This window comes from Schistocerca americana, chromosome 3 (assembly GCF_021461395.2).
Source record: "Schistocerca americana isolate TAMUIC-IGC-003095 chromosome 3, iqSchAmer2.1, whole genome shotgun sequence".
NCBI lineage: Eukaryota > Metazoa > Arthropoda > Insecta > Orthoptera > Acrididae > Schistocerca > Schistocerca americana.
This window is the reverse complement of record NC_060121.1, coordinates 946,017,373-946,037,520: the sequence shown is the minus strand read 5'-3', so window position 1 is coordinate 946,037,520 and position 20,148 is coordinate 946,017,373. Positions and strand designations below refer to the sequence as shown.

The 20,148-nt window shown below is 41.3% G+C and overlaps 1 protein-coding gene across 1 annotated transcript in view; it reads right to left on the bottom strand.

The window, feature by feature from the left end:
* LOC124607487 (beta-1,3-glucan-binding protein-like) overlaps positions 1–20,148 on the bottom strand; it is a 114,589-nt gene that overhangs the window by 41,706 nt on the left and 52,735 nt on the right. Inside the window, exon 2 of the mRNA XM_047139859.1 lies at positions 10,496–10,723. Within this exon, the coding sequence (XP_046995815.1) occupies positions 10,496–10,723 (228 nt within the window). The remainder of the gene's footprint in view (positions 1–10,495; positions 10,724–20,148) is intronic.

Below are 20,148 nucleotides of genomic sequence, written 5' to 3'. Positions count from 1 at the left end.
CCCGAGGCAGGATTCGAACCTGCGACCGTAGCGGTCTTGCGGTTCCAGACTGCAGCGCCTTTAACCGCACGGCCACTTCGGCCGGCCTGTTACAAGAGTAACCATAGGCATAGCCAGGATATGATTTCAGGGAGGTTTCAACAAATGAACATCATAATACAGTAGAGCTGTAATAGAACAACCATTTAACTAAAAAATATTATCATTAATCAGAAAGAGTAAAATTCTTTTGTCGATGATCTCGATGTTTTTGTATGGCAGTAAACATTGCTTAGAGATTGCAGTGAACATTTGTGCAATCCACGTCCATCCAAAAAGTGGTTTAAATTCAAACAACAATGAGTTAGTAAGCTGGACAAGTAACACAATGGCCATCACAAAGAGAGGAGAAATGAAGAAAAGAATTTCCGTTTTGCTCAGTGCTGACAACAAATGTTCAGTTTCCACTTCATAGGCCCATCGAGACGATCTATGGTAGGAGTAGGGAAGTAAATTTAGTGTTTATGTCTGGTCGACAGATAAGGTCATTAGAGACAGAGATTTGGCCTTTTTTTTAATGGAGGGGAAGGAAGCGGGCTTGGGATTTTCAAGGAACCATTCAGGCATTAGCTTAGAGTGAACTGGGAAACTGGAAAACCAATACATGTATAGTCAGCTCTTGGGTTGTATCTGGGTCTCTTAAATGTGAGTCTAGTGCTTCAGGCACTACACCACTCTGCTTCGTACTATGGTAGAAATGACAGGAAAAAGCGCAGAGTAGGAACGTGAATGTTCAAATGTAATCCTTATCAGTGGTTATGAATCTGCAATTAAATTGTGTATGTTGTATTAGTGTTAGATTGCTAAGGTAGGCAATGGCCGGCTACTGGCAAGGAAACTTCTGCAAGATTATGGGTCCATTTAGAATAGTTTATGGACGATTTTCAGTTAGAGTACTAAACTATATAAATCTGCATAAATCTTATTTAGTGTGAATAAACTTTAATGCTTCCTGTCTTGTGTGAACTTAGTAGATTTCATTGGAGGTTCTGCATTTACCAAATGTAGTCCACATTAATTCATTCAATGAAAGAGAGAGAGAACAAGAACTGTGATAGCAGTACAACTTTTGTTAAGACATATTGAATGGATACTTTTATAATAGAACTTACGTTAACACATACTGACAGCAGTAGCAACAAACTGCACGATAACTGTTGTTGCTAGCAGCGGATTTGGCAGAAACACAGCAAAGGCATAAGTAGAATTTAAGTTTTTTTTAGTCGTAAATACATAACCAGTCTCTTCATGTATTGCCGTAGGTACTACAAAAGCACTGTATATTGTGTATGTATTGGTCAGAATGGAAATTGCAGATTACAAACAAAGTAACTGTTTTATTTCTTTTTATTTTAGCAAATACACATTTATATAACAAGTCTTCTACTTTTTTTTTCGAAAAGGAATCTACGACTTCTGATGCATCAAGTTCTATGCTGTAGTGGATGTTCATTAGATCCAAACTGTTGAGGCTATTTTCGGAAACTGTGTTCCTAAGATAATTTTTTAATTTCCTTACGCTGGAAAATGTTCTTCCTGGAGCAGCTGTTGAAACTGGTACTGTTACCAAAATTTGAATCAGTACGTAAACGTTTCGATCCAACTTTGAATCACACAGATCTAAGTTCTCCAAAGCAGATTTTTGACACTCTTCGAAGTCATCTGTGCCTTCCAAATGTCAGATTCTGCTTTTATTACTGATGTGCTTTTCTCCGGAAGAAGTGACGAATACATTGATATCGCCTGGTCAACATCAGTGATTTTATCGAAATTTTCTGGCACTAGACCATAAAGAACACATGAATTTGCGATGCTTTGTGAATCTTACAGTCAACTGTTGAATTGTGCGCTCAAAGAATGGAATAAATAAATTCACTATGTAATATGTAATTACATCCACCGCAGGCGTATTAGAGCGGTTCAACTGCTTCCCAGTAAGACGTGGCGCCTGCAGCAAAACATTTTCCTCGTGACATTAGCTTTGCTTCTGCAAAAACATTTGTAAATTTATCCTCAGCATTGACTCAACAACTGCAAGGCGTTAAGAACATTGTCAACATGATGAAATGTTGCAATGAGGTCTATATTGGTTCCTTGCAGCTGTTTTGATATCTATAGTGTGTAGCTCATCACTTTTTGAAGAACCACTAAACTCATCACAAAATTTGAGGAACGAAGTGTGTATCAGTTGGGCAGCTTGTCTTGACGTGTCCTTGTTGTGGCTAGCTGCAATTTTTCGAGGGCAGCGACAATTGCTGGATAAATTTCCTTGAAATGGATGACTGCTTCGTGCTTGTGGACCCATCTTGTTTCACATAGTGCAAGTTAGTTTTTTTTTGTGTCCAGTTGTCAACGGTTCGCGAATTTCGTCTTTTAATACGGCAGTGCGTTTAGCAGAATGACTGACGTAAGACCTAACAGACTGCACAATCCCCACCCAATTTCTGATTTCTGCTCGTGAACATGTGTCAGCAATTGCAAGTTTAAGCGAGTGTGCACTGCAATGTACATAAAGAACATGGGCGCATTCCGTAACGAACATGCGCTTGGGCCACCATGCAAGTGCCCACTCAAAGCTGCAGCACCGTCATAGCCTTGACCAACTACATGAGAACAGTCAAGTCCGTGTTTTTCAATGCTTTAATGATTGCCTTTGCAAGGCCGAATCCAGTAACATCAATAGTTTGCATATATTCGAGGAACATTTCCTTAATTTTATGGTGATTAACATTCTCCGAATCAACATACCGAAGGCAAAGTGAAACTTGTTCTACGTGTGCAATGTCAGTGGTTTCGCCAGCAAGAATACTATATATTCTGGCTTTATTTACCTCATCAATTATTTTACGTTATATAATTTCACCACAAATAGCAATGTCATTTTGAATTTGTGGGCTGGTACACAGAGCGTTCTTTGGAGCTGTTGACAAATGCTCCAAAATATGTTTATATCCACTCTAGCAGCATAACGCAGTAACGCTCGAAAGTTACTATCGTTCATTAGCTGTCCCTGAGGTTCCAGTCATGTGTAAACTAATCCAGAGTCAGTACGTCCTCTTAAAGGAATGCCTTGTTTACCACAAAAAATTATAGCTTTTGCTATGGACGTCTGTTAACTTTTATTGTCTTCTTGGTATCGTTTTCTCTCTGAAGACAATTGCTCAATTACTGTAGACATCTTTGAGGAAACAGTTTTAAGAAAATTGTCTGCCATTTGCGAATTTCGCTTGTGATAGGAAGTTTGTGTACGCGTTTGAAATACCTCCAACGCTTTTTTCCCGATTTGAAAAAGGCTCACACACGAGTTTTCCTAATCGTTGATGTTTTCCTTGCCTAAGCATGAGCGACCCATAATGACAATTTTTGCAGAAGGCTCCATTTTTTAAAATCAGAATACGACAGCCAATGGAATCTGTCCAACCATTTCAGTTGAAAGCTAAAGTTTCGTTTTGACAAAACAGGAAATTTTTAATCATTGCACGATACCCTTTAGACGATCATCAACTTGTGAACTTTGATTTGAATATAAACCTATGTCTAATGTATTAAAACCATTCGAAGCAGATGAGACATCACGTAAACTTAAGTCCCACGCTCGAAGTTGCAGATTGATTGATGCTGGGAGGCAGTGAGCAAGACGACTGCTGAGTGGCCAGAAGTACCTGCGTTTGTAGCTCTTTCTGATAATGAGTCCTCAGCAATCATTACGTCTTCACTATCTCCACTCGACACATTATGACTGGCGGGTTCGACAGTTGAAGATGCGTCTAAATGTACCAGCTTGTGAACACAAGTTTTCCCAATATTCCAAGCCCTTAGATTTATTTGTATTCTTAGCTTTTCTTTTCTTTGTCTCCATTTTTGCGATGCAGATGACCCTTTAAAAAACACTAAAATAAAAAAATTGGCAAACATGCGAGTGGTTATTATTAATTTTATTCGGCTGGTTTAGTCACATTGCAAGTGTGCTAATTTAACTTTGGTTAACACCAGTCGCTAAATGACCGTTACTAGGACAAGAAAATTAGCGCTCTGCCATCCAAAAATTTGTGGAGTTCTGAAAACTGCAACACTCAAATAGGCTTCAGATAAGCATAATCCAAGCTTTGCCTGATTCCTGAGTGGAGCTTCAGTCTTGGTGATAAGAAAACCACCGAAATTTCAGACATTTCTCTAGATCTTCTCAAATTCTTTCGAACTTAAGCATTTAATCGAAAAAGTCAAGGTTACCAAATCTGTCGTATTAAGTTCTGTATCGATTGGGAAAGAATACTTTACAATTTGATTACATTTTGCAGTGCAAAACACTAGTTTTTCACCTTCAGATAAACACTCGTTTCGTCGACATAATACATGCAGTATCTGAGATTGGTCAATTTGACGAAACAATTTCTTGGAGAAATGTTGTGGAGCATCTAAACATATTGTCAAAGTGTCGAAAAACCTAGTTCGTTACCGATAGTATATGTCGCCTGTTACCAATTTTATAGAAAAATCTTGGTTAGTGAGAGTAAATTTTTGACTTTCCATTCACTGGCTTTTTGTAGCATTCATTCTTTCTTTCTTTTATTTAGCAGCACACACATTCTCTGGATTGTGTTGCTCTGCTGTCGAAAACGTGTTATCTCTACCTGGTCTTTTTTTTTTTTTTTTTTTAACTGCGTTGGACGCTCAATCCACACGGTATGCCACTGCTTCTATTCAACCGATGCCACAGTGAGAAGAAAGGAAACAGACAATATGAACTCCGGCATGTAGTAACACGATACTCAACACATGGTTTTCCCACAAGCTCTGCCAAAACAATAGATTTTACCAGCCGAATGAATGCAACCATTTGTGAACTGTGCAAAGAACATTGTGAAAGGTATCACGCAGAAATCTGCAGGAAAAGATGAATGTTAATAAAACTAGGACTACAACAATGTGACTCAGTTTTGTATTTGCGTACTGTATTTTCATGAAATATATCTGGCAGTGGGGGAGGCAACAGTTATCAGCTAAGCATTGTTTACTTACGTTCGTCAGAGGGAGTCAGCACGACGTCTGAAAGGTTTATTTGTACCGTAGTGAACTTGTTATGAACAAAGTAAATTTGACACGGTGAAGGAAAAAGACATACAAACTTTTACTGACAGGACTAAGACGAGAACGTATGGTAAACATGTTGGTTTTGGTGAAATGTTCAGCTGTTGTTGATAAATGCAGCAAATCTTATTAAAAGGTTCTTTATGCAAAAACGCGTACAGACAATGGGAAATAAGTCTTACATTTATCGATCGTCAGTTTGTTTTGTGCGAAAAACTTATCACAGGGTTGCATGAAAAACGAAATGTAGATTCCGATTAAAAATAAATCGGGTTCGTGACGTTACAAAGACATTTCAAAATCGACACCGGAATTTGTGACAAAACGGAATAATGACTGGAGAACTCAAGTAAAACTTGAGGTAGGTCCTTCGACCATAAATATAATAGACTGGCCCTGACGTCATTTCGTGGCTCCAACATCTCTGGGCTAAAGTCACGTGAATGTTGGCAAAACATGGTTGTTTCGTGTTGCGCTTATGGCTGTACTCAGTGTTTTGTCGGGGGAAATGGCATTACATTTCACGTATAAGTGTTTCTATGATAGTGCAGATGCGTTTATTGAAATCTGCTGAAGTGACTTATGTGTTTTTTACACTTGAAATAGAGTATCACGTAAATTAAAGTGTTGAAAGTGGTGCCTTGTAATGTCAGACTCATATTACATTTTGGAAAGTATCTGTGATAATTCGGTTACAGAAGTAAGTATAACTGTTTCTCGTTCCTACTTTAGGTTCCCTAAGGATGAAAACCGAAGGCAGCTTTGGATACAGGCCCTGAAACGGAAAAACTTTAAGCCATCTGCACATACGCGCATTTTTGTATATACAAGTGAGATTATAATAAGGTAAGAGCACCTATAGTCGACACAAAGAGAATTTTTTCTACCTTCTAATACTATTAAATAAATGTAGGCTCCAAAATTATTTTCTGAAACTTAAAAATGTGTCACATTTCATCTAAAATATCATTTTTTTAAACTGATAGTTTTGTAAAAATAGTAGAAACTGAACCTTTGAAGTGCACGTAAAATTGATACTCTAAAATGGACCTGCTCCTAAAGTCGACAATTTTGGCACCTATAGTTGACATAATTCCCACATCCCATTTTCTTTTATAAGTGACTAGAGCTCAAAACGCGGCGAATCCAATGTTTAAAGTTTTGACACGAGCCCACTCTTACTGTTTAAAATAATTTTAACGACATTTTACTTTAATTGATAATTTATAGTAATTTCGTCCCGCTGTATTTGTTAGATTTTATAAATGGTACTGTGAACAAATTCAGGTCAAATGTAGTTCTGACAATTTTTCGCAAATAAAAAAGCAATTTTTGTTGGAAGCGTTTGGCAGCCAATTGAGAAATGTGGGTAAAATACGATACAAACATAGGATGGCAGACCGCTGATTTGAAATCCCGCCACGTTTTGCCAACAGTCACGTGGCTTATGTTGGAGCCACACCAGCCCTATAGCTTCTGCACAGCAAGGCCAGTCTACTAGTATCTATGGTCGAAGGGTAGGTCACATTGATCTTGTTTTTGTGTAAAAAAAATTTTGACGTCAGAAATGAACAGTTGAACAGTAAGATCTCCGAATATGAACAAAGTTCTGAGAACAAATAACGGAAGGATATCAGAGTTCGACGTATATGTCTTCAGAGGCTCATTGTAATAACGATTAAGGAAGTCGGGCTAACTACTGAGGCATAAAAGCGGTCTTTTTTTTTGCTTAATGTCCGTGAATGGAACCGACGGCGAGATGGTGAAGGGGTACTTCAGTATCACTGTCTCACCACGTCGTACCTTGCGGAACACAATTATACAAATGTAAATGTAGAAAGAAAACACTAAAAAACTGGTGATATTGCACACACTAGTCGTTTATCTTCTACATAACCACTTAAACATTTTTAAAAAATTCTCACCACGTCAGTAACAATTTCTGGGAAGAGGGATGCCGATGGTAGCAGTAAGCTGCTGCCGTGTGAATGAATGACTTCTCACTATGCCCAGCTTCGGAGCTGTGACAACTAGGGTGGCCCTGATGCAAGGACTGCACTACCTGCAATTTCCATTGCTCCAGACAAACCGCATTCTTTTGAGGCTACGTCCAAACATTGGTGGCAATATCGTCGCCAACGCTGGCTCTTCGCTGCCGTGTTCCCCTCGCGCACTATGCCACGCTGGCATAGCCGCAGTTTGAAAACGAGGTAGCTTTGAAATAAAGATTACATTACAATCGATTTTAAGGTCAATTCTCCCGTTTTTAAGCTTCGTCAAATTTATTTTTGGGGAGGGGTGTGTGTTCGGCCGTTCAACCCCCCCCCCCCCCCCCCCCCCCACCTCCTTGGCGACGCCCATGAGAGAAACCTATCCAACTTTCAACAAATTTACGTGCCGAGTCATATGTCATATAATAAAATGTGTGGCATAGCATGTAAATTTGCTGGTAACTGGATGAGTTACTCTTGTAACCAACATATTTAGATCTCAGGATGGTTCATTTTGAACCAAAACGAGTCATTAAAAGTTAATGCAATCAAAAATAATGATAAACCAATTTTTCATTTGCAATGATGTAATACCAACCCAACATGTATAGTCAAGCTACTTCTGGGACATTTTAAATGTTAAAGTTACTCTACTAGGCTTGATTATATTACTTGTCTCATAAGCAAAGAACTATTTCTGCTTCTTGTATGTGTGATGGAAGCTCATGTATAACAGGAACATGAGCAGACCTCATACCTATAGTATACCTATAGGTATTTCCAATTTGAAGATGCTGTTTTGTTTACTTAATGTGACACATTGCATGCTTTAGTTAGATAGGAAGAAACTATTACCCTCAAGATTTCAGACAACTTAACATTTGAAATCTTCTAGAAGTAGTGTGACCTGTATTATCAAATACTTTTGACAAGTTATGAGAAATACCAGGTGCCAATGTTTGTTCATTTAAAAATTACACAGTGGTGCCAAAAGACAAGAGATACCTGCTAATATGTTGATATGTTGGACCTTTTGCACAGTGCAGGGCAGCAGCTTGACGTGGCATGGGTTCAGGAAGTCATTGGAAATCCCCTGCAGAAATATTGAACCATGCTGCCTCTACAGCCATCCATAACTGCATTAGTGTTGCAGGTGTAGGATTTTGTGCACACAGTGACCCCTCAATTGTGTCCCATACACGTTTGATGGTATTCATGTCAGGCAGTCTGAGTGGCCAAGTTATACTCTCGAATCATCCAGAATATTCTGATATGGTGCATTATCATTCATAAAAATTCCATCCTTGTTTGGGAACATTAAGTCCATGAATGGCTGCAGATAGTATCCAAGTAGCCAGACAGACCCATTTCCAGTCAATAATTGATTCAGTTTAACCAGAGGATCCAGTCCACCCCACGTAAACACCCCACACCTTTATGGAGCCGCCCCCAGCTTGCACAGTGTCTTTTCGATAACTTGTGCCCTTGCCGTAGTGAGGTCTGCACCACACAAACTATCATCAGCTCTTACCAACTGAAATCTGGATACATCTGATCGGGCCAGCCCCGTGCTACTGGAGAAGTCTGGTATTTTCATGAATGATGGCACTGGATCTAGAAGGTGCTAGCATTGTCAATACAGGGTACACAACATGCAGCACGACCTTTAAGACGACCTTGTCGGCAAACTTTTTGACATAAATAAAACCTACTACTTTTACATTTTGTGCTAACAGATGGCACCACTTCAGTACCTGACCCAAGCTCGTAACAGTATTTTGCAAAATCGAGACAGAACTGGTTCTTGTTGGTATGTTGGGACATGAAGGCCGATAGCGGCTACAGTACCAATATATTGGGATGGATGGCAACATGTTGTAGATAGTCTCAGAGGTAAAATTATTGTGGCGCTGAAAGTTTATGGAATTTTCATCAAACTGGTGTGGCCTTTCCTTTACATGCCCATTAAGTCTTCTGCAATTAAGTCATGGATGTAAGAATTTCCGGACTTACAACAAATGGTCCAAATGGCTGAGTACTATGGGACTTAACTACTGTGGTCATCAGTCCCCTAGAACTTAGAACTACTTAAACCTAACTAACCTAAGGACATCACACACATCCATGCCCAAGGCAGGATTCGAACCTGCGACCGTAGCGGCCACGCGGTTCCAGACTGTAGGGCCTATAACAGCACGGCCACCCCGGCCGGCAGGACTTACGACAGACTGAAGTTTCGTGAGCCATAGCTGGCACTGGAACAATGGTTCTGGGAAGTGTAATAATTTTTTATCTGAGACGTGAATAAGGTGTGTGAAGTCATCGTCCATCACTGCTTCAGCTATGCAACCACAGCCACGCTTACTTCTAATCAAACCACGACAAGGCAGGACACTTGTTCAGTAAATTTTACTAACTGGAAGTTCAGAATCCAGTTAAATTTCAGCAATTGTGTAAAAGAGTTTAAAGACTGCTGTCAGAACATGGAATTGGTATTAGTTTGGCTTGCCTCTGTTTTAGACCTGTGAGTACAAGTCTGATCTTGAATTCACAGTAAATTTCAGAAGTAAAATGTAATGAGCTTGCTTCAGAGATTTGTTACCGTAAAAAGATACACATTTCTTTCAGAGGGTTTAATAAGGTAAGAATCTCCTGCTTCCTTGCACCAGCAGCTTACACTGTTCAACGGACAGATGTATTCTCAGTATCGAAATGATACTGAAGGTAGGCAGTGCTATGATTAAGGCATTGTTCTTTTAACAGAGTGAATTTTACAATCGAGCCCCTGAATTCGTCAGTTACTTCGAAATCACTAGTCTGTCGCCTTAATTGTTTAACAGCAATCCCTTTAGTATGCGCACGGTTCAATTTATAAAGAAAAGTTATAAAAATATCGTTAATTGCTGAATTAAATATAATGCAAATACTACAGTGAGCGACAGGGCGAATCTTTAGTGTTCAGTGATAACTTTTGTGAAGGTTGGTGATACTGTCTGTGCTACAGTCAAAGCCACACGCCAGGCCTTCAGATGACAGCTCCAACTTCTGATGTCGCGCGCAGCAACAGATAATGTGGTGGTGGTGGTGGTGGTGGTGGTGGTGGTGGTGGTGGTGGTGGGGAGTTCCTATGGGAACTAACTGCCAAGGCCATCGGTCCTTAGGCTTACACACTACTTAATAAAACTAAGGACAAAAAACACACACACACACACACACACACACACACACACACACACACACACACACACACCTGTGTCAAACTTTAAGCGATTGAACGCAATTATTCATTTAAAAACACAAATTTAATTTAGGTAAAATCGTGATGGCTCGGTCATAAGCTCCAGGTCGAGCTGACCTAGATCTCTGAGTACTTTTACCTGAGACAGTGAAGGTCTGGTCATCTAAGCGGTAGCCCCTCCCATCGGCTTGCACGTACACCCAGTAGTTGATGGCGTCACCAGGCTTGAGGCGCACGCGCCGGTCCTCATAGACCCAGCGGCCATTTTTGGGCCTGGTGATGTCCACTGAGATCTGTCCCGCCTCCAGAAGCGAGATCGGTTTGTTCACATTGGCGTGAACTGCAAACAGCTCCACCCCCAGGTCATCTGCGAGCAAAGCAACAAAATACCTTAGATGTAGTCTTTTAGTCTTAGCATGGAATTGAGATGAAATTATCATGTGGCATTGCTAACCGAGAGGCCCCTTTCGGGAAAGTTCAGCTGTCAGGTTGTGAGTTATTTCAGGGGACGCCACATCGGCCGACTTGCGTAACAGTGGTGGTGATAACGCAACACTCAATCCACGAGTGGCCGGGAATCTAACTCGGGCCCGCTGCATGGTAGGCAAACACCTTATCACTCAGCTAAGCAGGCGAACGTAGGATTGATATGTCTTTAGGTTATCTACAGATCTTTGAGAGTCAAGGAGGATGAAATTATTCAGTGTGTGAAAGTACAGCTAGGCAAAATTACAACTGGACGTCGAATATATATTTTTGGATGATTGTGCAACCTCTACCCCACAATGTAAGGTGGCCTGAGTATATGCAGATGTAGAAAGCAAAGCCGATGTATCAGATTTGTGTGTTAAAGCTGCGTCATGCTTCATTTGTAACTTTAGCTTCCAAAGGTTTTTTTATCCGTTAATTGTTGCGACCGGACTATTGAGATTAGTTACCTCATACCAATAGTGTGAGGCTTAGAATTGTTGGAGTGACATGCCATGGACAACATTGGTACTTTGCGAGAAAAGCACTGAAGACTGCAGGTTCCCCTTAACATGAACCAAGATTACGAGGTGGAAGGAGAACGGAGACTGCTCACAGCATCACTGCTTCCCTTTTTTAATTTTGCTTCATAGTGGGCGCTGTTTCTATGCCAGGAATCTAGATCAAGTAAGATTGTAGCCACTACGAGTCAAGTCCACTAGTGCATAATCTAATTTCTAACGCTTCTTTGTTACAGAATCCTAGTAAGACGAAGTGGAGAAGATATTCGAAGGTGATCTCATGTTCGTTCGTGAAGCTATATTGTGCTATTGGTGCCCTGTCAAGTCTGAACTATGACGTATACTGTCAGTGCAGTTCCGACAATGTCTTACGTGATTTCCGCCACATTCATTTGGCACGTAGTAGGCTAACCCATAGGCATTCCCAAAGCAACTCACACCTCTGAGAAGAGTAGGGCCAGTTTTTTGCTTTATTGGTGGGCGACCGCCGCAAGCATGTTGCCGCGAAGTTTAAAGCTAATCTAAACAGTTCACAAAACTGATCCTAAAAAATTGCTACTGCTCTTTCCTCTAAAATTGGGAACTTGCAGTAACAATCTTTTAGTAGGATTTACTCGTACCAGGGCTGTTTACAGATGAGACGTACGCTAATAGTTTCAAAAGCAGCCTTAAAATATGTATTGCATTTAAGTTGCAAGCAACAGTGTTACTCAGCTGAGGAGAAAATAATGCAGAAATACGAGCTACGTTAGTGAGTAGTCCAAAGAAGCTACAATTCATTAGTTAAATGTAGCTCGGGTCATTTTATGGCCTGTTTGTGAAAATGTCTGCCCTGCAATCTGTGCCAACTGTAGTTTGCAAGAAGACATGCCAAAATTCGGAACTTTTGTCATTCAAATGAAGAGCCTGTTACAAAAGGAGGAATTCTCTGACAGGTTAATTTTCAATAGTGTCGCCAGATGTCCCAATTTCCAACAGTGTCATGGCCTGTCCCAAGCAATTCTTAAGAGGACGTTAAATTTCCCGGTAATGCCAAAAATTTGAAAAGTAATGCATTTTCACTTAGGTGATCAAGTACATGATAGTTCCGAACTGAATTTCTCAACGCGTCGATGACGGTAACCAAGGAAGTTAGGCATGTTGTGCCAGAAGGCTGCGATCAACCTGTTAAGTAAAGGGACGGCTGAACACATGCCCGAACTGCACATTCGGAAAATCCACAGCCATTCCATTGTTTTATTATTACCACCACGTCGCTGCTTTTGAACTATGTTCTAACTTCTCCCACTTTCGCTCACTTACTAGCCAATACTACTTTATCTGTGTTGATTGGTGTGGAAGAGTGAAATTTTTGTTACCAGCCTGAAGTCACTACTTTTGATGAACAGAACATAATTTTTCACAGTAGTTATACAAGTGTGGGAAATTTGTTCATTATACAGGATGCCCACATGTAACCTCCCTCGTTTCTACATGCAGTTAAAAATACTGATGGACACATTTGCTGTTTGCAGCATCATATATAAAGCAACTCAAGATTTCTCCGGATTTTTATCTAAACGATTCATTTCCTTTTATTTTCTTTCAGATTCTAAAGAATTACCGTAAATGACATGTCTAGAGAGCCCAGTGCGTGATGTGTGTGGAATCTGAATCACTCATTGCTGTCCAAAGGGATTTTCAACGTGAAATTCAGTCGGAGGCACCAGACATTAAGATGCCTAAGGCAGTGTAGACAGGCCCTATTAGAAAAAGTGTATCTAATTAAGTGGTAGAGGAGATCAGACTTATGAAGAAGCCCATCAAAGTTTGAGCATCACGAGAGCTGACCATAACTCACTAACTTTGATTTTTACGTTTATGTTGCAATTTTGGTTTTTGTATATTTTTAGCCCTTCTATCCCCATGTCAGAATGGTTCAGTCACTATATTAAATACATTATTTGCGCGTAAAAAACAGCAGTCGGGGTTCTGAATACTACTATGATCCACAGAATCGTACCAGTACGGAAGAGTGGCCACCAGAATCATTGGAAATTGTAGAAATATAATTGGTCTGTAAGAATTATGATGTAAGGCTTGTTTGACGCCATGGGAGCAACGTCACAAGCCACCACAATGAAAGAAGCTACCTGAACTTTTAACAGTCCTGGGCCATTTCTTTTCTAAATTGAATCTACCGATGCCAGTCTATTTACGCGTTCGATACCTCTTTCGATCGTTTTTGTGCGGTTCGCGGTTTTCACTGGGGAGCTTTGTGTTCATGGCTTTTATACATTATGAATATTTGTTTTCCTTTTTGATCAACATGAAAACAGCTATAATTTTTTCGAAGAATGTGTCCATTCCATAAAAAGTCATCCTTATAACTTTTTACTTAGAGTTTAAATAAAAATAAATTATATGTAGGGTTAGACTAAATAATTCTTTAGGTTTCATAGCACTGTTTGTTAGCAAGTATATGACGTACAAAAATGGATGACACATGAAAATACACTCATTAAGTTTACTATCTTGCCTCGTGACAAAGTGTGCGCTAGATGGCATGCATGTGACGACGGTACAAGATGGCGGCAATGCAAGAAAGGAGTTTTCCGTATTAGAATGTGTGAAGTGTTTGTCGGTTACGAGCGTTGAGAGTACTTACATACTCAAATACGGAAAAACTGCCCTAGTGGCCAGAGTACTTTGCAGTGGTTTGGCCAGTTCGATCAATACTGACTGGCCTTCTGCCTAAAGTGGGACCGCTAGGCTCAGGGGAAATCGTGGAGCGCATGAGACAGACCTTTGTGTGCAACTACGAAGTTAGCCGCATGTGCAAACTGTGAACTGGGCATTCCGCATGAAATAGCGTGGAATGCTTTGCGTCAGCCTTTGCGTTTCAAGCGGTACCGTTTGCAACTTCTACAGCACCTGACTCCCGATGATCATGCCCTATCAAAATGCAGTAAGCTATGGAAGATTACTTTGCAGGGACCTTGATATTCAGCAACGAGGCGACTTTACATGTCGGGAAACTTTAACCGTCACAATGCGAGGGTGTGGGGTACTGATTTGCTGCATGTCTGTGCAGAATTGGGAAAGGATAGGCCAAAAGGGTGGACTGGTTGGTTAATTTGGGGGGAGGGGACCAAACAGCGAGGTATCGGTCCCATCGGGTTCTGGAAGTCGCCCGTGCCCTTTTAAAGGAGCCATCCCGGCATTTGTCTGAAGTGATTTAAGGAAATCACTGTAAGCCTAAATCAGGGCGACCAGACGCAGGTTTTGAACTGTCGTCCTCCAGGATGGCGAGGCCAGCGTGCTGACCAACCAGAACGTCTTCTGTGCCATATCCAAGACAAAGATGTAAGGCCGCTTTTCTTTCCGTGAAGCAGACAGTGACAGGCAATGTAACAATTCTGAAGGATATATATATATATATATATATACGCGGTTGGTGTTCGCACCGTTACAGCAGTCTTTACATCAATTAATTGATGTTCTGTTTTTCTGGTGGTTGCGAAGTACGAGTATTAACAGCGCCCTTCTCCCTCTCTCAACGGAACCGTCATAATTGCACAAAGTGATTTTGCACTTATCAAGTTTGCAATTTACGAAACTTTTGCTCTGAGTTGTTTACGACCCAACGTCGTATTAGGTGGTTATAAGCTGCTGATGGGCGGTTGGAGAATAGGATGGCGGCGACAGTTACTACACCAGTTGTAAGTGGAACTAGACTCCAGTGTTGGCTTCTTTGTTTCTTGTCTCTTAATTCCTAACAGGGAGTCCAGGAGTCAAATGTGCTATTTGGAATGGCCAATTCATGTCATAAAATTAAAATAAATTCTGCACCATATGTAGCCTCAGAAGAAAAAAATTCCTGGAACCTATGGAAACCTTGAAATTGCTCGATTTCCTAGTAAGTCACAAACTTTCATGGAACAGCCACATTGCGCATGTATGCAAGAAACTTTAACGTATAGTTTAACTCCCGAAGAAAGTAATTACAGATGAATACCTAGTAACGATGTCTCATGCTATCTATATTCCACGTTCATACTGCCTATGGACTACAGATGTGGGATCATTCGCCAGGCTTCGAGTACACACTTAGTCGAAAGAAGGAATAATTGTCACATCGCATAACAACTAACAACACTACAGGTCGTTAATCATAAAACTGAGAATGTTTACAGCTATTTTACATTGTGTCTCATCAATGTCAAGGAAAACTTTCACCAAGAGAACCACAACACACTAAACAAAGAGACCATAAACTTTACGAACTGTCGACTGTCGACAACGAAGCGATAACTTTCCGACGATTGTCTTTAACCCTTTTAGTGCCAAATACGATCTGATCGTGATCCAGATTTTCAGCGAAAAATGCCAGTAACGATCTGATCGTGATGCCTTTCTCATTCGCTAGGAAATACTAACAACTTTGCCTTCAAGCGCGGAAAAAATGAATGAGAAAGGCATCACGATCAGATCGTTACTGGCATTTTTCGCCGAAAATCTGGATCACGATCAGATCGTATTTGGCACTAAAAGGGTTGAAGTACAGTTCTCTTCGAAGCGCAGATCTTCCAGTTGCGAACAGAAAAGGTGCCAAGTTTTTATGCCGTGTGTCATTTGTATCACTGTCCGGAAACAAACTTACGCCATTGAGCGGTCTAATACTGAGAATCATCACCGGCACATTCATTCCCTTCCAATAGATATTCAAAGAAACATTGGAACGGAAATCAGCATTGAAACATGCTCCTTGTATTCACCTGATAGCAGTCACAAGAGACAACGTCATCGTCCAAGTACCATCTTATTTTATTTGCCCTCGTGGCGCCACGGTTCATCGTAGCCCGTTGAGGCGTACGTTTAATGGCGGCAGGCTTCACCTCCTGAGGTAGGTACCAGCTGGGATATTCTTTCCTGTGACGTGAAGGACGTTCAAAATTGGCCTGAACTCTGATATTTTCACCTTTTGCTATGAATGAGCAAACTTTTGCACGCGCAGAAGTTGGAGGAAACATGAGTGATTACGAGCAAAAAGTCTAACAGGAACACGCCTGCTGCTGCTGCTGTTTAGGGGAACAATCTGATAGCCGCAACAGCTACGCCCCACCAACACAAAACGTATTATTCCTTCAGCTTTGACAGTACTCGCTACCACACTCGCCGCAGTTCAACAGATGTCTTGAACGCTGCTATGGAAGCAAATGGAACCTCAGAAATCTCTGAAACCTAAGCCTGTGCAACAGATGACTGAAGACAATGATAACCGTTAAGGAGAGCAGTGCGAGAAGCGTTCAGTGAATTCGGCAGTACAATTTCACTGACAGCTCTGAGGGAAAGTTAAGTTGTTCTTTCTCCCACGTTAGGCCAGTAAACGGATCAAAATGTATCCAGTCGCTCAGTGACCATACTGATAATAGATCATATACTAAATTCAGTCTTCCGAACTTTCGCTCCGGAAGATCTAAATTCGATTCCACCCACTGTCAGTCATCGCACGAACGCTAAAATACCAGATACTGAGAAAAGTGATCGACGAATAGAAAATAAAATATTTCAGAGGATAGACGTGATAAGACAGCTGTAAGACTCTACAGTTTACTCAAAATGACTTGCTCCTCTTCCAGCAACAAACTATCGTCTTCCTAAAGGTTCGAAGTGACAAGTAGCTGCAAATCATTCCACTCTCACTATGGGCCCACCGACAGATGCACATTACTATAAGCACATATAGCTGACTTCAATCTATAGTAGAATTATGGAACATTTTCTGCTCGGATAACGTGACCTTTTGGCAGAAATTTAAGTCTTCGCAATAAAGCTTATACAGCAAACGGATTTTGCTGAACTTGTTTTGATTCCAGGTGAGATCCACAGTGTCGCAGACAACAGCACTTCCTGAATTTCCTGGAAGCCTTCCAGAAAGTTCCACACTATACTTTAGTGAATAAAATATGAGAGTACTGAGTATGGCTGAGGTTTCTGACGAGTCAGGACTCACTAGCAGATAGGACTCAACACGTCGTCAACAGGACAGTATGGATATAAGGAAAACTGACTTCGGAAGTATTACGTAATAAGTACTTTAGAAGTTAATTTTGCTCCTCTATTTTGTTCCGCTTGAATGACGTTGTGCTAGGAACTACTGCATCCAGTCACAAGCTGTGTGGATTCACAGGGTAGTCAAAAAGTGTCAAAAGCTTGGAGTGTTGCATGGTAGGTCGTGGTGAGAAATATTTGTTAAGTTGCATCGTTTCCGAGTTAATTAGCATTGAAGTTATCAATTCGGAAGTTTTGTGCTCAATTTCAAACAGCCCGACAGGCAATTTGTGGCAGTTCTCACAGCGTAGGTGACCGCGCACTAGACTGCTGAACCTCTGGTTCAGGTTCGAACCTTACTTCCGTCCCGTGTCCAATTGTTTCATAGTAGTACTGTTCGGTTTTAGGAAAGCGAACTAACCGTTTCTGACCACCTTGTATATGTAATCATACACATCATGCAGGTGTTGGTGGTGTACTCTTGTATTTGATACAGGAAACTGTTGGTGGAAAGATTGAGTAGTCGGACTGCATTATCCACGGCAGCTGAAAACCGTAACTACCATAAAAAGACTGGTAAAAATGTAAGAATTATCCCATTGGAAAAAACAGATTCTGTCAAACTCTAAAAAATACTTCAGCTACCGCCTCCTCATTTGATGAAAATATCTTCCCAGCAAGTCAATGTTTCCAGTTAGCGAACAGGAACAACTCGCTTGTAGCGATGTCTACACTTACGCCAATTGCAGCGCAAGTCGCCTTAATTATGCGTCACTTCCCAGCGCCGACCAATGCCTGCTCTGGGAAGTGAACAATTCCCACAAAATTTCCCTTCCTCTCAACTTCTGCTATTTAGCTCCTCCCAGGCCACCCATCAAGGTTATTTTTCCAGAATTCTGACTCCCAGGAGAGTACTTCAAAATCCTTGGTCCTACATTCCCATCGGAGGTCAGCGTACTTCATTTTGTCGCTCTTCACCTGATTTACTTCAGACTCTGCAGACCGTGAATTCAGTGTGAAGTTGCTATAGTCATGAACATGCATATTTTGACCTCTGTTGACCACTCCACCATAGCTTTGTGCAGCTTTCTCGCATGTTTCACCGAAAACGGGACGACGGACATTTATCAACACTCATACAAGTTCTCCGTCTGCTTCCCGGTACACCAGCATGGGGTCAAGCACCCCCTCACTGTCACTCAACTTAAGGCAGCTAGAGGCTGCACCCCGTTACCGCTTTCTCAGAGCTTGAGCGGCCTATTGTCGCTTCCCTTCGCCGCTCCCCCGCCGGCCACAGTCAGTTCTGAATACATCCCTGGGATAAACTAGCCTCCAGTAAATCGACGCGTTTCCACAAAGTTTTTCATGTCATGTGAATCACTTTAAAACCATCACCCGACAATTATTCCACTACGTCCATACTATACCCTCTACAAGATGCATTGTGCCTTGTCAGTCATTTTTGTTCAGCCCTACTGTTCGCTCAACGTGAGTTAGGTGATCTTTAATGACTTCATGTAAGGGGCATAGTTCTTACAGTATGGTGCACCGCGGAGAAAGATTTGCTGTTGACATTAATAGAACGCACGTTGAAAGTGGACTTACGGAACGTTACTTCCGCTAAGTATACCTCGCGAAATGACCATTTGTAAACGGACCAGGGAAGTGGAGAAATATAATAGGAGTACCTTTTGTCACAGTCCGCGAAGAACTGCATAGCTGTAGTTGTAATTATAGCATCTTTGTTTTTCTGGAGGCTGATGTACTCTGTGTAAAACGTGACATTGTTACAGTAAAAGGTGAAAGAATAGTCCGCTGACATTATCCCGAGTCCTGGTCTGTAGTTATGGGCTTTCCCGTTGTAATGTGGCAGCGATGTGGCTGCCGACAGCCGTGTGGCGTAATCTGTCAGCATGTTGACAACACACCTCTGGCATCCGTCTCCACCGGGGCAGACGCAAGACAGAAGTTGCGCTGCGTCACTACCAAAGCGCGCGCGCGCGCACACACACACACACACACACACACACACACACACACACACACACACACACGCACGCGCGCACGCGCGCGAGCGTTTTTATGCACAGATGGAATGGCTATTGGAGATTTTCTTTTTGAGTCTGATAAGTTTGCATATAGACGTAATTTGAAGTGCAGAGGACACAACTTGTAATCGCAATTATCAAGAATAAAAAAATTTCTTACGAAAAAGGTAAATTTCGTCTACGAGCTTTCATTCGATGTTGGATCCCCGGACCTCCATAAAACTATTAGTGTGTTTAGCAATACAGTGCATAGTGATTTCTTCCCAAGTTAACAATGCTGGGCAAGCCTCCCACCATCACGGTACGAACGAAGCGCAATATTTCGCCGTCAGCCTGTGCTGAAGACGTTCCCTAAGCGACCAGTTTGTTAGAAGATACTACACTGCCACTATTGTTCAGACCTTCTCATTCTGAAAGTGTTTCCAAAAAATCTTACGGCGACTGTACTCAAACTGCCAAGAGAGACGGAGTCTTAATCGCGAGTTGTAGCAGTTTCCTCCGACTTTGTCTGGCGTTCTCTGAGAGCCGGACAAACGGAGACCTCCGACCGCTAACTCTTCCTGTATCTAACCCGTTCTCTCCTTACAGCAGCCACGAAGAAAACAATCTGTAGTCAATTTTTTCACAGATTTTTATCTTAGACAGGTAAAAATTTAAAATGTATTCATCTATTCAAAAACAAAGAGTGTAAATGCAGTACCTGTCTATGTCAAAGTGAAAGG